Here is a 22305-nt window from a genome sequence, read left to right as displayed (position 1 = left end):
GGGAAATGATCATTCTTCACTTGTGACATGACTTCATTTTCTATTAAACTTGCAAATTTTGACCAAAATCTTGTAATTTGCTTTTCAATAGAGAAAGGTAAGTATTGGATAAATTGATAACAAAAACAATCAGTGGGTTATTTATATCATACTACATAGTGCATTGAATGTTTCACTGTGATATGACAATTTTCAGGGTATTTTAAAACATTTCTGCCTTCAAAATGTTATTCTTAAAAAACACAGAAACATTAAACAACACTGAGTAGACTGTACTCAGATGAAAAAAAAATGAATTTGTAATTTGTTCAAATACCCCAAATGACCCCTAGTTGTCATATGAATTATGACTTTTCGAACAGGATTAAAGGCTGAGTTGATTGATAATAATAATTATCCAACCAGGTATCCTCATCTTCTCTGATATTTTCTTCCATGCCTTAGATTTTATACCTGAGGCCTGGTAAAATCAAAGATTGGAAACAAGGGTATTCAAATATGCACAAATGTACTATTCCTCTATTCCTCTGTACTGTCAAATATGCTTAAAACTTATGATGCCTCCAGTCAGGGCCAGAATCCTCTGGACTTGTGCTGTTAAACTAGTGGCCCGTGGTGTAACTGACCAGAGACTGGAGTTCACATCCTTTTGAAGACAAACAACTGAAGCTCCCTGTGAAGTCTCTGTTAATCATCCATATCATTCGTTCCTTCAGTTATTCAATTCGATCTGGGAAACGAAAAATTAGAAAATGTTGTTTATTCATTTACTTCTGTATCCACCATAGATAGAAAAAACACTGAAAGGGAAAATCTGACAAAGAAGGAAACAAAAACTAAATAAGTCAAATGTACATTGTTACATGTATTTAATGGCTCTACAGCTTCTCTTTACTGCACCAAACTTTTTTTTGGCTTGTTATTTTGTCCGTTGTTTTGCACTGGAAAGGTTGAAAATCATGACCATCACAGTCCTTACGATGTGCTCAAGGTGTGAGAGGGATCTGTGTAGTAGATAGATGACTGCGTCATCCACTCCAATACATGGTTGGTAAGCAAACTGCCGGGGGTCCAGCGCTGAGCTCACCAGGGGTCAAAGGTGTCTGAGGATGATCCTCTTCATGGTCTTCATCAGGTGAGAAGTAAAGGCTTTGCACTCTGAAGTGGTTGGGCTCCCAGGGGGGCACAGTCTTGGGCACTGGAGCCACACGGGAAGTTTTTCGCACAACTAGGACTCCATCCAGACCAAGGCTAAGGTTGACAATATGCAGAAGCACCTGACAGAGCTTATTCTACACAGTCCTTTAGCAGCCTGGAGCTGATGCCATCTGGTCCAGTGGCCCTTCATAGCCTGGTCTTCCTTAGCTCCTTCCTCGCCTGGTCAACACACATGGAGAGAGAGTGGGGGGTGGAGTGGAGTGGTGTTTTAGAAATGAAAGTCAGACAAACTGAAGCAACATTTCTTTATTTAAACAAACAAAGTTTGGTGCAGTAAAAGGAAGCTGTCGGTGTGTGTGTTCCAGTGTCAACGGTAGGGCATGCCCCACGCAGAGGCTACAGCATCGATTCAACACAGGAGCATAAATCAGGCAAAGCATCGCATTTTCTCCTGGAGCTTAGCAGTGGTGCTAATAACGGGGGCCTGTAGTTTCCCCAGTAAACACACTGGGCCTCTCTGCTACTAGAGTGTCTCTGGGCGAGAGAGAGCAGACAGGCTGAATGTCCAAAGTGCCGTGGCCGATGTGCCACAGCTGTGAGCCGAAGGAGTTGAGGGGCTCTACTTTAAAGCCTATGGCGCCTGGTCTAAAGTGCCTGCTGCAACAGCGTTAAGGGCGTGTCCAAGTCAATTTTGCTATGTAAAGGGTGGATAATCTGGGCGGGAAGGGAGGCATACTGCGCAAAAGGGTTGTATTTAGACATTTCATTATTCATGGGCGTGTTTTGGGCATATTCTAAATCAAACCAATCAGAGTGCCATCTCCCATTCCCTGTCAGAGCTAAATGGCCAGTACCTGGAGCACTGAAACAGCAGCACTCGTCTTCACTGAGGGACAGGAATGTGGTTGTCCTGCTGTCTCTGCCGTCTCACATCATCAACAAGTCCATTTGACTGCATATCTGAAAATACACTTTAAACTCTAGAGGAGTGCTGCTGCACGCCCCTCTGTGTGTGCATGGATCTCAGTCTATGCATCAGGCGGGACAGGTCATAAAAATAATCATTCTTATCAGTAGCTGGTGGGCTGCAGGTGGGTGAAATACGTCTTTTATGAGGAAAATATGAATGACATAACCTTCAGCGATCCTCCAGCAGCAGAAATGTGATATGTGTACATCTCCCTTAATATGCACATTTCTGAACAAGAAGCAGCAGATAAACGTAACTGATTATTTGAGATTCCACTGAGATTCGTTGTTTTTCTGTCCTTATTCATTAGATGTTCCCTTTCAAGTAGGAGATGGGAAAACAACGACTTTGTTCAGCCTTTGGTGGATACAGAAAAAACAAACAAACTTCTCACTCATTTAATTTTTCATTTCGACAGAGCACATTGAATAATTGAGTGAACGGATGATACACAGGCCCCATTCTGTATTACTATTTGATGTTATCGTGGATCTCTACAACCTACAATGATGACTGCATCAGTTTCAAAACTCTCCGCTGCACTCCAGGGGCCAAATATATAAAACTCTGTATATTCAGGTGTAGAAATCTGTGTACACACAAAACAGGAAACATGCATACACAGTCTTTTCAGATTTATAAAACACCATGTTCATGTGTTCCCAAGTATCTTTTCCTCATACATCTCAATCATCCTGACATTTTACACACAAGCTGTCTGAACATCCCCACAATTCACTATAAATGTCTCTAAACTGCCCCCAATTACCTGGTTTGCATATACTGTGAAGAAAAATGTAGCTCAGTGTGTAAAGTGTCATTTTGCTGTTATTTTCACCTGGGTTAGAGCTGATTTGGATGGTAAGAACATTTGGTGCATCTGGAGTGACTTCTCTTATTTTTGTTCTTGACAAAAAAGTAATAGAAAATTTAAGAGAATGTTGCTGCAGGAGGCCCATTCTCTCCCTCTGTGGATTTTTTATACATTTGGAAATCTGCGTGGAAAGTGGCGGTGTAAAAGATCCGTACCAATATGCACAGTCTCACCGCCCCTAGTGTTACATTTGGACTGTTATTTTGCTGGTCGGTGTTTTATTGTGCTTGTGCTTGAAACTCAAGACTGCATTGATATACAGGTGCATCTCAAAAATTAGAATATCATGGAAAAGTTCATTTTTTTCCATAATTTAATTAAAAAAGTTAAATAGTCTAGACTATATTTTTTTCTTCGTTTTAATGTTAATATAACCAAGGGTGTGTGTTATTGACTCACTGCCAGGGTACTGTTCTTGTTTATTGCAAGCGCTTGCTTGAACCAGGTGAACCCTCCGTACTTGCCTTGGGAGCCATTCCATCGGTCCAGTTGGACAGCTTCAGGTTTAATAGGTGTTGCTCGCTTTTATTTTAATGACATTGGTTACGTAATCAATTAACAGTAATCAATTCAGTCTGATCTGAAACAGGTATTTAGTACACATTCAAAACTTTATTTCAGACTTCAAAAATCATTTGTTTATATTACAGTCCATGTTCATATATTATTTTATGGTTAAATGTTTCAATCTCGACTAAATCACTATGTACTATATACAATACAGTAACAATCCTAGTGTACTATTTTAATGGTTAGTAGCATACGTAGATTTAATGACCACTCACGAACTGGAATGATAAAATAGTGTGATGATGGACATCAATCTGGCCGTGACTCTGGAAAGCTACCATCGTATTTTGGAAAACATTTGTTGTATTTAGTTGTTCCTGGAGCGTGCCTACATCCACACTTAGATTAACATTTTACAGTTGTGAGTTTAAGTTGCATTTTGGAACCTGTATTAACAACAATCTATATTAAAACAACTACACAGTACTTTCCAAAAACATACAGGATTAAATTTTAAAAATCAAACATGCACAGTAGGTTGGACAAAACAACAGAAATGCATCAGGAAAATCCATTTCCATTCTTTGGTATATTATACAATTCTAAATGCCGAAGACTAAAAAGATTGGGAATTAAATAACACAAATGATTATACTTCACACATTGAATTGAATTGAATTAAACTTAATAGCATATGCTTTAAAATAAACACATTATTTATCTTTTCATTCAAAATAAACTTTGAATTAATTCAAAACGCCAATTCATATTCCTGCAGCCTGGGACAAAGGCCTGTACTATGAGCAGGTTTTGGTGGTAGCTAGGTAACTTCAGGGTTAACCCTTAATTTTCCAGGGCTGCAACAGTAGTTCACTTCTTATTGGGGCATTTCATGGAAATGTGAGCTGCACACCTAACCTTCTTCAGAGCTGGTTGTTTAAGATGACAGATCAGCACATATGAAATCACCCCCTACTGACCAATCAGTTTAATGGAAAATCACTCATCATTCATAGATGTTCCCCCTGAGCTCGGTGCATGGATCATGACAGGCGTACTCCTGTGAAGAAGCCCCCTCATGTCGTCTTCATTTCATTTTTCTCTGTTGTTTGCAAGCAATGTCAAAGGCATTTCATTGTGCTTTTGTATTCCAATGAATACCAGTACCATCATACAATAGATTGCAATTTAAGCACTGAGGCCTTGTGATTATTGTACTTGTATACAACATTATTATATTGAGATCTACTCCTGCCTTAATGACAAGGCATACTATGGGCCTATTAGTTTACGCATTGGTGCAATTTTTCAGCGCCTCTCCTTGCTGCATTTGACAGCTTTCACTTTGTATATTATGGTTTGCTTTTCCATTTAAAAAATCCTTTCAATCAGAATCAGCAATGCTTTGTTGATCCCTCACTTTCCACTGCCACAAGACTCGTCCATTTTGCGATTAGTCATTTTTTTGCAAATGCCTCCCCTTTTATGTGAATGCACTAATGGCTACATGTGGAAAACCTGGGTAAACTCATGGACTTGATAAACCCCTTCATGAGACTGCCAAGTATGAATGCAGTTCTTGGGCCAAGGAAAATGGTATGTCCTGGGTATGTTAAACTTGCTTCACAGTACAGGCATCTGGCCTTCATTCTGTGATCGGAGTGTTTTGAGCAGATTCTTACAGACTCCCAGAGACTTAGTAAAAAGATAAGGGCGGTGATATATTCCACATTTTTTATTTGTGTCCTATGAAAAGACCAAAAAAGCAAAAAATGGCAATGTCATATTATCAAATATTGTGTATATCCAAAGCCAAATGTATCCTATTCCTCTGTGATAAAGACTTTTATTGATAAAGAACACTTCAATGAATCACACAATTGCATTGGGTGATGTGGTTGTTAGTTCATTTATTAAGATCCCCATTGGCTTCTGTATTTACACAGTAGCTACTCTTCCTGAGGTCTCCATATTTTCATTAACAATACTTCATTTACAAAATGACATATATAACATGTCCCTTCATTACCATGAACAGACACTTATTTTTTTGGGCCCTGTTGGTTTGTTGATTCAGTTGGCGCGCAGCTCGATTGTGCTTCTTTGTTAAACAGAGTGGAACCATCCTCATCTACTTCAACACAGTGGTGTTTCTTTAAGGACTGTGATCGAGTGAACAGTCTCTTACACTGTGAACACCAGTATGGTTTTTCTCCAGTGTGAACACGCAGGTGTCGGCTGTAACTGTATGAACTATTAAAACATTTCCCACATTGCTCACAGCTATAGGGTTGCTCTCCAGTGTGGATACGAAGGTGGCGCATGTAGTTGCTTAGTCGACCAAAGCCTTTCCCACATTCTTTACACTGGTATGGTTTCTCTCCAGTGTGAGTGTTTACATGTTGCTTATACGTTTTTGAAATAGAGAAACTTTTGTCACATAATTCACAGCGAAATGGTTTTTCTCCTGTGTGGATACGCATATGTGATTTGTAATTACCTAGCTGTGAGAAGCTCCTCCCACACTGGTCACAGCAGTATGGTTTCTCTCCTGTGTGGATGCGCATGTGTATCTTATAACTACTTAAGTCACTGAAACTCTTGTCACATTGGTCACACTCATATGGTTTCTCTCCTGTGTGATTACGTAGATGCAGACTGAAATGCCCTGACTGAGTGAAACTCTTCCCACAAAAGTCACACTGGTACGGCTTTTCTCCACTGTGGCTAAGCTGGTGTCGCTTATATGAACTTAAAAAGCTAAAGCTCTTTGGACACTGGTCACAGCAGTATGGTTTCTCTCCTGTGTGGACACGCATGTGTATTTTGTAAATGCTGAGGTAAATGAAAGTCTTTTCACATTGGTTGCACTGGTATGGAGCAGTGTGGCAACGCAGGTGTTTCCTGTACGAACTTTGGGTGCTGAAATTACTCCCGCACTGGTCACAGCAATATGATGTTTCTTCAGTGTGGGCCTGCAGGTGTTGCTTATATGCATTTAGCTGGCTGAAAATACTGCCACATTGTCCACAGTGATAGAGTTTCTCTGTAGCGTGAGTGCGTTCATGTCTTCTGAGATTACAGATGCGACGAAAAGACTTTCCACACATCTCACACTGAGGCCTGGTCCTGTCTGTGTCTGTGTGTTTCAACTGAGAAAACAGAGACAGAAAAAAAGTTCAGAGTAAGGGACTTGATTAAACACTACAAACTATTAGCCATCAGCTAGCCATGCAGTGGAACTTCACTTCCTCCATCTCAACTGTTCACAAAGCTTGAAAAACTATTTACAGGGAGACAGGAATTGACATACAGGTAAAAACAAATACACCAAAGCTCAACAAAGAAAGATAAAAATAAGGTGAAATAAGTCTGTACATAAACAAAGTGTAGTCATTGGTGTAGAGAGAAATATGTAGTAGGGAGAGCTCAGGGATTGCTGATTTAATAGGATCCTTAATGAAAAAAAAAGCATTTCATAGTTTTCTAACACACGACAGAGTACACTCAATGAAAATACAAACTGAGCTGACTTCATTTGGACCTCAGGCTATTTCTTTACCCAGCCTCCTTCTGGCCAATATCTGGTCGCAGAGAGATAAACATGGATGAAGTAAGACTCAGGGTCACTCAGTAACAAAAATCTGAGACTGTCGTGCAAGCATCTTCACGGAGACCTGGCTACATCCCAGCATCCTGGAGCTTTTGTAATGGAGCAAGCAACCCAGACCAGCTGCTGACAGTCCTATCTTTCTGCATTGTATTTGATAGTCACCAGTAATCAGTAAAGATGATGACAACAACTCTGTTTGACCCTAGTTTTGGCGTGCATCTGAATTATACAGACGTCCTCAGGTTGATGACATCACCATAGGGCTGGGGACTTTGATGTCTGTTAATTTTGTTTGCAGTCACACACACACACACACACACACACACACACACACACACACACACACACACACACACACACACTATTGCCTTTAGTGTAAGCAACAAATAACATCCAGACTTTTATTCAGGATACTACAGATGGAGGAGGCCATTGCTGTGTGTTAAAGGGTCCTCCACATGGCAGAAAAGGAGGGGGGACTATTATTTTAGCCACCTGATTTTGCATTAGCTGCAGTGCGCACCAACAACCATCAGGTGGCACATGTGAACAGTCCAGACTACAGTGAACACATCAGGACCCTGAGTTTCTGTCTCCTCCCTCTTGACCCAGACACGCTGTTTTATTTCCTCATTGAATTAGTCTGTATTTAGCCCCTCTAGGGTCACATGGTAGAAAAAAAAAATTGGATGTAGAAATCTGTGCAGCAGAAAGCATTTGCAGTAATAACATGGGCCCTTGATCTAAAGTCAATGCCGCAGTGTTTTACCTGCTATATAGAGGGCTCAGTATTCATATAGTAAGATGCACCTTCATAGGCAGGTTTACAATGCATGTATGCTGTGCTTTAATGATTAGAGAGGCTGCTTTCAGTCATTTAAAGGTTTCCTTTCCATGCCCATAGTAATGTCATTGTAGCAAACATCATGGCTCATTTAAGCAGCAAAACTAAAATCTGTAGTTGTAAACAGGACAGTACTCTGTAGAGGAAACAGATCAAGCTCAGGAGTTGGGACATTCCAGTAATCAATGAAGTTAAACTGTGTCTTGTGCGTCTCTCTTAAGGGGGAGAAGGGGCAGCCATACATAAAAAAAAAAATCTCAGTGAACACAGACTCACACCAGGGCTGTGTCCTGACCCCGTTCCCGTTGGTGTTCACCCTGGTAACCCATGACTGCACTGCCAGACTCAACACCAATTGCATCATTTAGTTTGCTGACAACACAACAGCTAAGAGTGTGGTGCAGATCCCACACCCTCTCCCTCAACGTGAATAAAACAAACGAGATGGTGATCGACTTCTATTCTACGGCCTCACCAAGAGATCAGTATTTCAGCTTCCATTTCCAGGTATTTACATCTGTTACATCTGTTACTGTTAAAAAAAACTTAGAAGACAGCAACTTTTGTTTGAACCCACCCATTTTTGAAGTCAGCAAAATTATTGGAACATGTGACTGACAGGTGTTTTTTGCTGCCCAGGTATGTCCTATTACACTGATTATTCAAACAATAAATAGCGCTAAATGTCTGCTCTCAGTTTAAGATTTGGGTTTTGCCTTGGCAGACTGCATTTAGTCGTTAAAAAGGTGTAACCAACATGAAGACCAGAGAGCTGTCTATGGGAGACAAGCAAGCAATTTTGAAGCTGAGAGAAGATGGAAAATCAACATTGTCCATAGCCAGTACAACCATATGGAATGTCCTGATTCAGGAACAGCGACCTTCCGATAACAAGACACTGGCTCAGGGGAAGAGCCAGTGTCTTGTTCTTGAAAGGTCGCTGGTTCGATTCCCCTGGTCTGCAAGTGTGTTTGGGTAAGATACCGAACCAAAAACCTTGCATGGCAGCCACCGCCATCAGTATGTATGTAGTGTATGAACTACTGTAAGTCACTGTGGACAAAAGCGTCTGCTAAATGCCCTAAATGTAAATAAAGAAGAAAGTAACTAAAGGAAAAACATCAGCAGTTGATGACAGAAACTTGTGAGAGCTGTAAAGAAAAACCCTAAAACAACTGTCAGTGACATCACCAGCAACCTCCAGAGGGCAGCAGTGAAGGTATCACAATCCACCGTTCGCAGAAGACTTCGGTACAGAGGCTACACCAGAAGATGCAAACCACTCATTAGCAATAAGAATAGGAAGGCCAGATTGGAATTTGTCAAAAAGTACAGAGACCAGGCTCATAAGTTCTGTGACAAAGTTTTATGGACTGATGAGACAAAGATGGACCTTTACCAAAGTGATGGAAAGGCTAATGTGTGGAGAAACCAAGGATCTGCTCATGATCCCAAACACACAAGCTCTTCTGTGAAACAAGGTGGAGGTAATATCATGGCTTGGGCTTGCATGGCTTCTTCTTCTCATGGGCTCATTGATCTTCACTGATGATGAAACACATGATGGCAGCAGCAAAATGAACTCAGACGTCTTCAGAAACATTTTGTCTACCTATTTAAAGAAAGATGCAACTGATTAGGAGCATGCAGCAAGACAACAACCCAACACACTGCCAGAATTCATCAGGGGAAAGAAGTGGAATGTTTTAGACTGGCCAAGTCAATCTCCAGACTTAAACCCTACTGAGCATTTTACCTGAGAGGAGGAGACTAAAAGGAGAAACCCCCCGAAACAAACAACAACTGAAAGAGGCTGAGGTGAAAGCCTGGAAAAGCATCACAAAAGAAGAATGCAAGGCTTGCTCGCAGGCTTGATGCAGTTATTTACATTTGCTCATCTAAAAAAGTGGTGTTCTGTTACAAATGATGCTATCTTCTAAGTTGTGTAACAGATCTAGATGTAAATACCTGGAAAGAAAAGCTGAATTCACTGATCACTTGTCTCATATTCATCTTTTGATGTCAAACCCAAATGTTTTCAGTGTGCAGCAAAAATAAAGGAATTGGCCTCGCTGTTCCAACAGTTTTGGAGGGGACTGTATATGTCCTCCCTGCCCCCCTCTTCATTTGACCACTTGAGTGTGCCCTTTTGTTTGGCATTCACTACTGCTGGACTGTATCAAAATGCTTGCATTGAATTTGCTCAGGGTCAGCTCACAGACACAGACTCTGTCAGTCAGTTCACCAGTTTGCCGGCAGACTTCTAAAATCTTGATACATGTAGGTATAAAATTGTCATAATAAAAGTGTATATTAGTCTGTCATGACTGTATTAAGCCCATCTCAGGTTCCACCGGTGTCTAAGAAGATGTCCGATGATGCACAGTCAAAACATCCTCTCAGACAATCCACTGATTTGGCAATCCATGTCTGGATGGTTTGGCCTGCTGGTTGTTTATAGAGATGGACTGTGTAGACAACAGTTATGGTCTGCGTCACCTATGCTGTTTTTCCACCAGCCCTTTTGGCCACGAGCTGAGCCCTGCAATGGACCTGCTCCGGAGTAGGGCCAAGCCGCACCCGCCCCGCCTCGAAGCCGGCTGCGTTGACGTCTTGCGACTGCTGACAACCCGTAACAAGCAGTCTCCTCCTGAACCAATTGTTTGTTGCAAATCTATACTCAACTCATATATGTGCAGGAAACTTGAGAGAAAGACGTTTTTAAAAGTCTGTGTTCAGCTCTCAGGACTTTTGTAACCTCTAACGAAATCTCTTTAGTTTCTCTCATCCTGTTTGTACTTTCAAACAACTGCTGTGTTTAACTGTTTCGTGTGTTTTGGAAGTCATGTTTAGTTACTGCTGGTGAAAACGTAATGTTTCCTGTAATGCTGCTTCATAATGAAAGCTCTGAAATGACTAAATAGCAATGGCTTTTATTGTAAAGAAGTAATAGGGGAAAAAAACGTGTTTGTAACTGAATTAGCGGATCCACTTTGTTAGCATTGGTTCTTCAATAGTACCGAGGGGATTGAGACAGGCTCATCATTGGTTTAAGACACACCTTAGCTCAGTTGTGGTGGAAATATAATCCTTGCTATGCCGAGCTGCCGTGCCAAGTCAAACTGAGTAGAGCCAGGCCAGCAGATATGATGGGAAAACTGCCAAAACAAGTCCAGTGTCCTCTCTCCTCTTGTGGGTCTGGTAACATTCTGATAGAAGTGGGGCAGTACCCCATTTATAGAACTGCTATTGAAAACCCCCAATACAAATTCAGGGGCATCAGAAGCAGCGTTTTCTAACCTGACCAAAGTATCATATCTTACATCTGCAGCAGCTCGAACTTTTGCTCTCAGATGAATATTGACATGGGTAATAAATAACTGTCCAAACTCCTTGGGGAGGTAGAAAGGCCTAAATGACAGTGACAGCAGCCTAAAATCCTCAGTAGTAAGTGTGAAGCTCTCGCACCATCTCTCTGTTCTGTTTACCAGCCTTGGCAGACAGACTAGAAGTTTGGAACATTGATCTCACCTCTTCTGAAGAACTCATGTCCCTGGCTTATGAGTGACAGTAAACGTCCTCCGAATTCTTTTCTTCCCGTCAGCTTGTTTCAGCTCTGAAAACATCAAATAAAGAGACATTACTTGATGATGATCACATGATTCACATAGGATTTTAGATTCTTATTTGCTGCAGTTCAGAATGTTTTGGTCTATATTTGACATTTTATTTTGCTACATTAGTGGTGCACCTCCTTGAAAATTTCACTCAATAAATAATTAACCTGTAAGTCTGTGATTAGAAAGGAGTCGAGGAGGAGCTGACTAGCACAAAGAAATGCCAGCAAACCGCCTGGGAGTGGGGCTCTGTGCACAAGTTGCTGGAGCGAGTTGATGAGGAGTGCAGCTCCGCCACTTTTGGGAGTTGGGAATAAATGTAACCTGTACACAAGTTCAAAAACTATTCGAAAAATGCCACGTGCAGCATTTCCTATCCATATTTTTCAGGCACATATCCACATCATCCCTGCGTGCTGAGAAGCGCTTGTCTGGTGAGAGAAAACAATGCAGGAGACTACAAGATGAAATACTCAGTGAATCTCTCAGTGTAGGATAAGTGGTGACTAAACCAAATTGCTGCATAAACCTACAAGTTTATATTCAAGCTGTCTTGGCAAAATAGCTTACAGTTCAAAAAGATCCCATGGAGATTTATTAAAAAGTGTAGCCTTAAACTTTGGGCTGTAATGTTTGAGTGAAATTAGCTTTTCACATTAAAGACCAAGGATATGAGAGGGTAAGGTAAAGGCAAATTTATTCAAACAGAATAAATATTTGGTCCACAAAAATCACGCAGCAATCACATAGGCTTTTGATAATAAAATAAACAGCAACAACAACCAAGTGCTCGGTAGAAGCATAGCGTACTCAGCAGGATGTTCCCCACCCACTACACGTCCTGGCACACACCTGCGCGAATATATGGGAAATCGCCGGTTGATGGGCTGACGGTGGCCAGTATACAGTATAGAGTTATATATAAAGACTTGTACAACTTTGGGTTTGGGCCTATTTCATACCTATTTCATCTAGTTATAGCTGTTATTGTTGTGGCTTCTGTACAACTCCATGTCCCCGACTCTCTCTCTCTTTCTCTCTCTCTCAACCCAAATGGTCAAGGCAGATGGCTGCACACTCAAAAAAGTTTTCTTTTCTTGCCACTGTTGTACTTGCTAATGGAGGAAATGTTGGGTCTCTAAATAAATTTATTAAAATTATGGTCTAAACCTGCTCAATTTGGAAGGTGTCAAAGATAACTTTTGTTGTCAGTTGGCACTATACAAAAAAGAGTTATTGATTGAATATTTCACTATTAGCATTTGGCATTAGTGAATATGATAAACTTGTTGCCACTAGAGGTGGATAAAAAATTTTAAAAAAAATTTAAAAATCAAATCACATAAAAATCTACATTGTTATCTCCTACGAATCAGAATCCATTCACAAATGTCAAAATTCAAAGCTCCAAATGTTGATTAATAGCATGATGTCAACAGAACGAGGCGGAAGTGAATTGTGAGGAAAGTGCAGCACCCGGACAATTTACACATCTAGAGTTTACTTCAAATTGATCAAGTACTTCTGTTCGTCAATGACTGAATAATTACCTTTGCTAGACAAACGTGAAGTAGTCAAAGTAATCACATTTTTGTGATTACTTTCTACATCATCACTAACAAGGAAAGGCAGTGCGGTGTGCAGCAGGAACAAACGAGACCAACACACACCGCAGCGTTAAACAACGTAGTTAAACTTTTTTGGTGAAGAAAATAACTCGCTATCATGTAAAGACACCGCTTCACTCCGTCTGTAGTACTGTCTACTCAGCTGAAATGAACTCCGCTACATGTGCCCTGTTGAGTCTGAGAACGTTTGTAATAACGAAGTCGGAGCACGTTCTGCTGGACAAGGTAAAATCACCCAAAGCATAATTTTCTACATTACATGGTCTGTGAAAAGTTTTCATATAGGCTCATATCAGACAACATACAGATGAAGCCTCTTAAAGCTTTCCATCCCACTGTGACAGGGCCCTAAAAGGTCCATGATGGGTCCGTGCTCGGACCTGGAAGAGTACGTGACTGGAATGAGATCCCCCGAGATGACGTAGTGAACGTGGGCCTGAATAGTCACGCCCCTAAGCGCCATGTGGGGAAACCAGTTGCAATGGTTTATCCATCCACCAGGAGGAGCAGTGATGATCAGCGTGAATCAGTTCTTACTGTATCGTAGGCATACAGTATTTGACGTGTGTGAGAGTGATTCCCACACAGAGCATAATTAATGATTATCAGACTACCATATCATGATGTCATCAATATTATGCTTCATCCTTTTGTTTTTCAACAGTACTGCATGATAGTGAAAGTAATACAGCCGAGGAATTCATGATTTAATAGGAAGGAAAAAACTGGTGCACTCGTCAGTGCCGGGACAATCTATTATAGTGTAAGAGCCATTTTCTTGTTTGTTATTGTAGTTAAATGTCAGTTCTCTCAGGTATGTGTGGAAATGCAAGAGCAAACATCTTTTTGCCACAGTGAAAATGTTACTTTTGAAAGGCTGAGCAGTAACAAATATGGACTGAAGCAGAATATTTTGTTAACAACATGCTGTGGATTTTGGAAATGATTACATCGATCTTGTTTCAATATATTTTGACTGTTGGACTTTTGAGTGCTCTGAAATGATTGGAAATGTTCAGAACAAAGACCCAAACATTTGCTAATTTTTCCATATTTTCCACATGTGGAAGGCACATTACAGCAATTTTTGGTGAAGCATTGATGATATCTAATCTCTGTTGAGTCCGCCTTGAACGCTCCAGAGATCATGGGATTTCCCAAACTGAGTAAATACTGCACCACTGGACACAGACACCCACATAGTCATTCCTAGCTTGCTTTAAATTAATCAGAGGACTGGAGGTCCATGAATCTTTCATTCTCTGGAGGCATTTCTTCTACAGAAGTCATACAACGTAGATATGTCGGGTTTTAGTGTGTTGGTCAATGCATCTCCCATAGACTTCAATACAGCTGTCACCAAAGCTAGGTTCAGTGACGTAATGACTCTTCCTTCTTTTTTAGCTTGCTTGGGTAACAGACAAGCGCAAAGACACTTCTCTAGCCTCTGGTTTATCTGGGACCATCACCAGTTAACTCGGCCACCAGTTGACCTGTCACACCGGTAGATGCAGCCTCATGTGTTGTGGCAGGTTGTACAGGCGCAAAGCGTGAACGCACAAGAAAGACACCACGAAGAATACAGAGACACGTAGAGAACAACGGAAATCTGAAGTATTATTTCGTTTTGGTTTCCATATTTATTAGATGTTCCCTTTCATGCGAAACACGGGAAAACAAATGTCTTTTTTCTCTGTAGGTTTCGGGTCAGAACAGAATTTGTCGTGCTGTGTGTGCTAGACTGAGCTGAATGAACGCATGACACCCGGACCTGCTGCAGCCAGTCTGACGCTGCGCTCCAGCAGCAACAACCAGGCTCATGGCTCATACAGACCACATCACACATCCAGGCCAGCAAACTATCACAAGTTAGCAGCTTTACACCCTGAGCGCTATCAACAACCACGAAGTACCACTACAGACAGACAAGGCAGGCACGGACAATACCTTTCACCCTGCCACAGCCTCTCCTGCCAAAGCTGCTGATCTGTGATAGTGCCACGAATGTACTGCCGCCTTCTTCTCTTCTCTTTTCTTTCTTTCCTTCTTTCCTTTCCTTTCCCTTCTTCTTCTTCTTCTTCTTCTTCTTCTTCTCTAATTTAATGGCGGATTGCAAACCAACGTGAAAAGGTCCATACTGCCACCTACTGTACCGGAGTATGTAGCGCAGCGCTTCATGTACTTCGGTTTCATGGATCTAATACATCCATGGTTACATTCTGCAAGTAAATGATAGATAATAATAGTACCCCCCCCCCCCCGCTCCGAAAAATACAAATTTAAATAAAATGAAATAAAAAATATAAACACACATAAATATATACATATGTACACACACACACACACACACACACACACACACGTGTCATTATATCTTACAATTTAAACCTGTATCTTTCAGAAAAATAATGAGGGCCTTGTAACATTCCCTCAGTTTGTCAGTCATCCCTAAAATCCCTTCCAAACGCCATCTCCGCCCTAGTTCATATATCCTACTAAGTAATTTATTTCACTCCACATCATATTTGTTGTTGTTGTTGTTGTTGTTGTTCTTCTTCTTCTTCTTCTTCTTCTTTTACGGTGTTGAACAACACTTGGCATCCTTTGTGTTGCATTACTGCCCCCTCTGGTTTTAATCGGCCACTGCTTCACATTTTACAGTTTTATCTTTTAATTATTCCAGTTGATTCCAGAAACCGAACTCACTCCCCTCCATCGTGCTCCCACATTGAAGCACAGTCACTGACAGTGATTACAATGACCTGTATGATGATTTGACCTGTGTGAACCCTGACCCTAACCCAGCCCTCTTTCGCTAGGTTGTCAACTTTTTCATATCCTGTAATTCCTGTGTGCTGGTACCCACACGAACATGATTCCCTCCCCATGATTGTCCATGGATAAACAGTTTTTCCTATGTCTGGATGTGCCTCAGCAGCACAGTTTATCACTGTGGCCAGGAACGCTAGGAACTTCATCATGTCCTTGCAAAAATAAAACTAAAATAAAAGCTTCCTATCAGATTTTTCCCTCCTTATTTCTTGACTCTTTTGTATTCTGCTTCCTCATGGTTGAACCTTCTCTTGGCTCTGACTCTTATTACTTTCCCATCTCTTGTTTTCCGTTTGCAGCGTTCTGCTCGCCATGCTTCATTGTTCTCCTTTCACTGATTACACTGTACACAATTATTTCTACACACAGGTTCTCCTTCTTCTTCTTCTTCTTCTTCTTCTTCTTCTTCTTCTTCAGATTGCATCCTAAATGTTGCGCTACTGCCACCTTTTGGAGTTAGTGATCTCTTACAGTAACTCCAACAGTCCACTATGTAAGATTTTCCTAATCAGTCCCCTCGATTAGTCCCGTTCTCATTAGGAAGGTGACGAAGCACCTTCTGCTTTATCCACTTCCACCACATTCCAGTAGGCTGTACTCTTTTAATTTCATATGCCAGAAAAAGATGCAGTATGTCCCAATGCAAAACATGTTTTTTGTTATTTACTGAACAATTCAAAACATACAAAACATACAACATCTTGTGGAGGATATGCAAATAGTACAAAACAGAGTAAACAACAATCAACTTAGATGAGGATAAGGTAAAACTAAATAATGATTTATATACAAATTATTACAAATATGAAAAAAAGGATTAAGCTAATGTCACATTCACTAGGCACAAAAATTCAAAATACAAAGTGGAGCAAAAACATGAAAAATAACAGTCTAAAATCATTTATAAACCATTCAGAAGGAGGGCTTGGAATTTCTCCATGTACTTCAATAAATATGATATTTACCCATAAGTCAAATTATATTAACCATGTCAGAGACAGATGAGTTCAAATTATCCAAGTAAAAAAGAATGTGAGAGGTTTCAAAGGATGGAATGTTGTTTGTACCTTTAGTGATTACCATTTTCTATAAATTATCCGTCCAAAACGTGAGAGACACAGGGCAGAAGAAGAACATGTGTCCCGAGGTCTCTTCACTCTGATTACAGAAGGTACAGGGGTCCACTTCAAATTAAAACCGTTTTATAAGAAGCTTAGCTGATGGATAAATCGTACAGGTATGAATTACTTTAAGACGGGTTTCTTTAACTTTTGGGGAAACTGACCATTTGATAAATTTGGTGTGTGCTATCCATAATAGACCAGGTTATAGACTCAGCTGCCTGTATATGCAACCCTCTGTTATAATCATGAAACACTTTGGATTTCAGAACAGTACCAATAAACTTGTTATTCCTATCACTTAAGTTATTCCCTGCCTTAATATTTGAAAACGTTACAATGTATTCATTATACAAATATATTATATTTAAATACAATAACAATTTATATAAATATAATGGCAAATAGGTTTCAATTTAGCTCCACTTCATATTTTGTTCCAGGTCAGCTATGCCTACTGAGCATTTCTCTGCAAGAAAAGCACTTTTTGCACATTATTATAGATTTAGCTGTATTTCATTGAAAGAAGAGTTTTTAAACAAGCTTCCTACCAAGGAATGTGTAGAGTTGGATAAATATGATGGCAAACATGATTTCAACTAAGTTCCACTTCATATTATGTTCCAAGTCAGATATGATCATTTTGAGCATTTCTCTACGAGAAAAGCACTTTTTGCACTTTATTATAGATTAAGCTGCTTTTCATTGAAATAAGCGTTTTCAAACAAGTTTCTTACCCGGGAACAGAAGAGGATGACAGGGGAATAAGATATTTCAGGCTTTGGCTACACATATAATACTTGTTAGCAGCATCAATTCATTGTTGGCTTTAGTCATTTCATGTCATTTGTTGACGATGAGAACAATTAGAATATGGCCAGTGTGAGACCAGGTCAGTGTGACCAACCACTGTAACTCGTGGGAGTTGTTGTTTAACACAAAATATGTCTTCGCTGTTCATGATGTGAAACACCTGTGGCTTGCTGGCTGCCTGAAATATGATTCATACAAAAGAAATGTGTGTCTGTGACTTTCACTAGGACACACTGTTGGCTCTGAAGATGTACAGTGGAGTGCTTGTTGTGGCTTCGTTGTTACAGGTAGGATGTCAAAATGTCCACATCAATGTTTTGTATCCTTTGTGTTGACTGTTATGTTGAATGCTGCTGTTGGCAGATGGCAGCTTAAGAAAAGTTAACTTCCACTGAATTTAGAGACCAGCATGTATGAGGAGCCAAAGGTTGAGAAATGTTTTATACGTAAATATTCCAATGCCAAAACATTTCCTTTTCTTTTACCAAGGTTTGGTTTTTATTTGGACCTTGGAGCTATTATTTTTATCGTCCAAATCCTGGAGGCCCTGAGGCATAAACACACTTGCTGGCACTGAAACATACCTGACTAATAGCTTTTAGCCGCTAGGAGAGGGACTTTACATGCCACTCAATGATTTCTCCCTGAACTATGCATTTTTAAAACAGCCTGGAGATGGAAAATAAGGCAGAAGTCTAAATTATACTTTATGCCAGGGGTGCTGAGATGACATTCTAACTATTTCAGCCTGGCCTAGACACAAACAAAGCCTGTACTTTTTAGTTTGAAGCATAAGGTGAATGAATCAGAGGACAACTCAGTAAAGTTGACATACATGCTTTGATAGGGAGATGGAAAAACACATCATAATGTGTTGTTATTAGATTACTGTAAATCAACAGACATTTGAAGGGTGTCATTGTTAAAAAGAAGCGTCTGCTTCACTTAAGAATTCATTTCGCAGGAGTTTCATTCAAGATGGTTTCAGACTTGTTGGAGCAACAGATGTAATTGATTGGAAAGAGCACACATCCATCATAGGATTGGAAATGTAGGCTAATCTAGCTTTCAGTAAAATGTCATGAAGGTTACAGATTTTCATATGTTGAATGGCACAATGAACAAATAACAAACTGGTCTGCGGCTGCAGTCTTTTGAAAATGGTGTATCATTTGTTCTTTTAATATTCAATTGGGAAACCAAAATTTAGGAAATTAAATGAATGAAATTTTTGTATTTTCACGAATAGAATAAAGGTTTTTAGGTCAACAGGAGATAAAGTAAAAATAAATAAGAGTCGGGATTATCAAACCTCGTGATTGTTTCTCAAGACTTTTTAATACTGAGCAGGTAGAACCACAGCAAATAGCTCAGAACAGAAATATGACTGAAAATCAGTTTACCATGAGCAAGGACAATAAGAAAAGAATGCTAGAGCTAAAATGGTCAAAACGTAGAATTGTAAACCAATTACAGACCGTGTCATTGTATATTCCCTATATTTATTACATGTTTCAGTCCATGAACTGGCTTGAAAATGACAAATGAACAACAGAATGCCACTTTTAAGGTGGACTGGAAAATTCCAGTAAGAAGCTGTGAATCGAACGCTAACTTCAGCGTCGTCTGTTGCAGTGTGATGGAAATCTCTGCTTGTGTCTTCCCAGTTTCAAATAAGTCTTCTATCATACTACCGTATGGTTCCAGTGCAGCCATGGTGTTGATTCAAGTTTGGCCCATCGCTCGTTTTTGCATATCCCTTTTATGATCAGAGCGTAAAATCGAAGTATGAAAAAACTAAATGTTTTTGTTCTTTGGTACCAGATTCATAAACGAATAACGAAATGAACAAAAACATTTTTTTTTTCATTTTCCGATATTGATATTGAGTTTTTGTTCGATTGTTTTCTTTTGCTGTTATGAGTGAAATCTGTTTTTTTTATGTCATCTGTGGTGTCTGTTTTGTTTTCTCTGCTGATTTATGCAAAACCCTAGAATAAAATATGATTTGTTTTAGCCACTTGAAGTCGCTACCTGTGGTGTTGTTAAGCATGCATTTCTCAGCTTCAAATGAAAATTCATATAAATCTTACCAAGTGCAGTCATGGTTCAGGTGAGTGTGGTGCCAAGCTCAGTGTGCAAGTCATGCCTCACTGCCACTGTAAAGCTCCAAGCATGTAAACAAAGTCATCAAACTCCAAACAGCAACCTTTTCTTTTTGCAATGGAAGCTCGTCTTTAAATAGTTGGATTTGTGGATCGTTTATCTTCACACACCGTTTGTTCATGTCTATTGCTTACCGAATCATGATCCTCAGAACCGACAGCACTGCATCACTTTTTCTATAAAAGAAAATTAGTCTTAAAGGTTTTCACTCTTTTGTTCCATTATTTTTCAGGTCTTTGAGATTCAAGGTCACATTCCTTTAATATTTATGACTCAAAGCAAGTTCAGTTAGTCTACACATATTGAACAAGCATGTCATAATGGAAACAAACAAAAGTAATTAGTAACCCAGCAGTAAAACATATTGTTCACTTTTAATATCTTTATAGCAGTGTTTCAGTCATTGAGCCCAGGGCTATTTTTCTCTGTACTGTCTGAACAGTGTGCCTGTCACGGGCTGAGTAACTGCCCCTCTCACTTTGTTGGAACTTGTCGACTGAAGCTATGAGTTAGAAAAAGCTAATGCATTAACTCTCCAGGCACATGCAAGTCACTGGCACTGCGACGCGTTTTCCCGCAGCACCTGGACTTTATACACTGCAATGTGATGAATAGGATAGATTGATTAAGTTGATTTTTTTTTTTCTTTGTTTCTGTTGGGGGCATAAAGTTGACAGAGGGATTATTTTTGCACAAATGACCTAAAAGGTAAGCAAAAGTTGCCACTGTTCTTTGCCAAGGATGGAAAAGGAGTCATGCATGTATTAGTAAAGACTGAACTATAATTGGTTTAAGGTTTTTGCTATAAAAAATAATAACATAATCAATACTAGCACATAATAGCTGTAATTAACAGTAATAACTATGGCAGTAGACTGTGATTGAAATTTATTGCATGTGACACATAGCTTAGTCATATAGCTATCAGCTGTTATTAGCTGCCCCCAAAGCATACATCAACAGATGGTCTGTTAAGAGTGCTCATAACAAGTTTTTAATTGAAGGTTGTATTGGCTCATGACTTCTGAAGATTAGATACGATTATTATTGATCTCAGGCAGGGAAGTTGAAGTGTCAATATTTTTGTCAGAAAATTAAAGGTACTGTGGTTTATGAAGTACATTTGGACATGCATAATAACACATATAGTGAGGAGATGATGAAGTTGCACTGCATGTTTCAATAAAAAACTGTAAACTTGAAATTAAATACGCTTATTGCACTTTGAGCAAGTGAAGTGTGTATAAGGTAGAATATTTTGAAAACATTGCAAAACCTAACATCACATCTGCTCTCTGCGCTGTTTGGATTTGATGTTTGCACTAGTTGCCCGCATCACATCAAGGTGGTTTGGGTTGCAGTATATGAGTGACATCGCTGGGGAGGGGACCCTGATTATCCTGTCAGATCATGGTTATATTTCCAGTATATATCAAAAAGCATATATTTTGGCTTTATGACCATGCATTTCTAAGTGTCTTGGTTTGGAACTTTGCTTACGCCTAAGACTCCTAAAATGTAAGTAAACCTATATACTGTAGATAATTAGATGATATTACAATAGCGGTACCTTAAGGCCACAGCAAGGTACTTTAGTTCTTGTTGATTCTGGAGACCCCCTTGGACAGAGGATGACGATGGTGAAACAAAGTTAAGTTTGTTTTAGTGCAGTACCACCAGACTGTTGAACGGCTTTTTTCCTCAGGCTGCGAGACCCCTCAAATCATCCTCAGCACTCCTCCATAAAAAGATATTTTCATTTTAGGATCGGAGTTGGAATCTGACACTATTTTAATTGTGCCAAAATAGTCAATCTTTGATGCCGGTCTTGTTTGCTTATGTAGTTCATGTAGGGGCATCAGTATTAATTTGAGACTGTTGTAGGGCTGTTAAAATTCAAGTGCTTTGCATTAAAGTCGCAAAATAATTGTGGAATCAAATGCAAGCCATGTAGGCCTATATATGTTTCATTTTGCTTAAAAGACTGAACATTTTCTCACAATAACGAGGACTGGCTGAGAGGAGGAATACAACAGTGTCTAACAGTTCGATGGCCCAAATGTTGTGTCAAACAGTCAGTGTAAGACAGACATAGGATTTTTATGTTAATGAATAATGGGGAAATGATTTGAAAGCAGAAAATTTGTCATTTCAGTTAA

At 39.8% G+C, this 22305-nt stretch overlaps 1 protein-coding gene across 1 annotated transcript; it reads right to left on the bottom strand.

The window, feature by feature from the left end:
• Nucleotides 1–3600: 3600 nt before the first annotated feature.
• On the bottom strand, nucleotides 3601–15283 carry LOC311251033 (uncharacterized protein). The gene is made up of 3 exons (XM_084343298.1): nucleotides 15162–15283; nucleotides 11501–11585; nucleotides 3601–6664 (listed from the first exon to the last, which is right to left on the bottom strand). The coding sequence occupies exons 2-3, from the start codon at nucleotides 11516–11518 to the stop codon at nucleotides 5555–5557; spliced, it is 1128 nt and encodes a 375-aa protein (XP_084199424.1). The 5' UTR covers nucleotides 11519–11585; nucleotides 15162–15283; the 3' UTR covers nucleotides 3601–5554.
• Between the last annotated feature and the right edge of the window lie 7022 nt (nucleotides 15284–22305).

Source organism: Pagrus pagrus (genome assembly GCF_965226575.1).
Source record: "Pagrus pagrus genome assembly, chromosome: 2".
NCBI classification, from domain to species: domain Eukaryota; kingdom Metazoa; phylum Chordata; class Actinopteri; order Spariformes; family Sparidae; genus Pagrus; species Pagrus pagrus.
The sequence above is the reverse complement of the archived record's forward strand: the minus strand, read 5'-3'. Positions and strand labels throughout refer to the sequence as shown.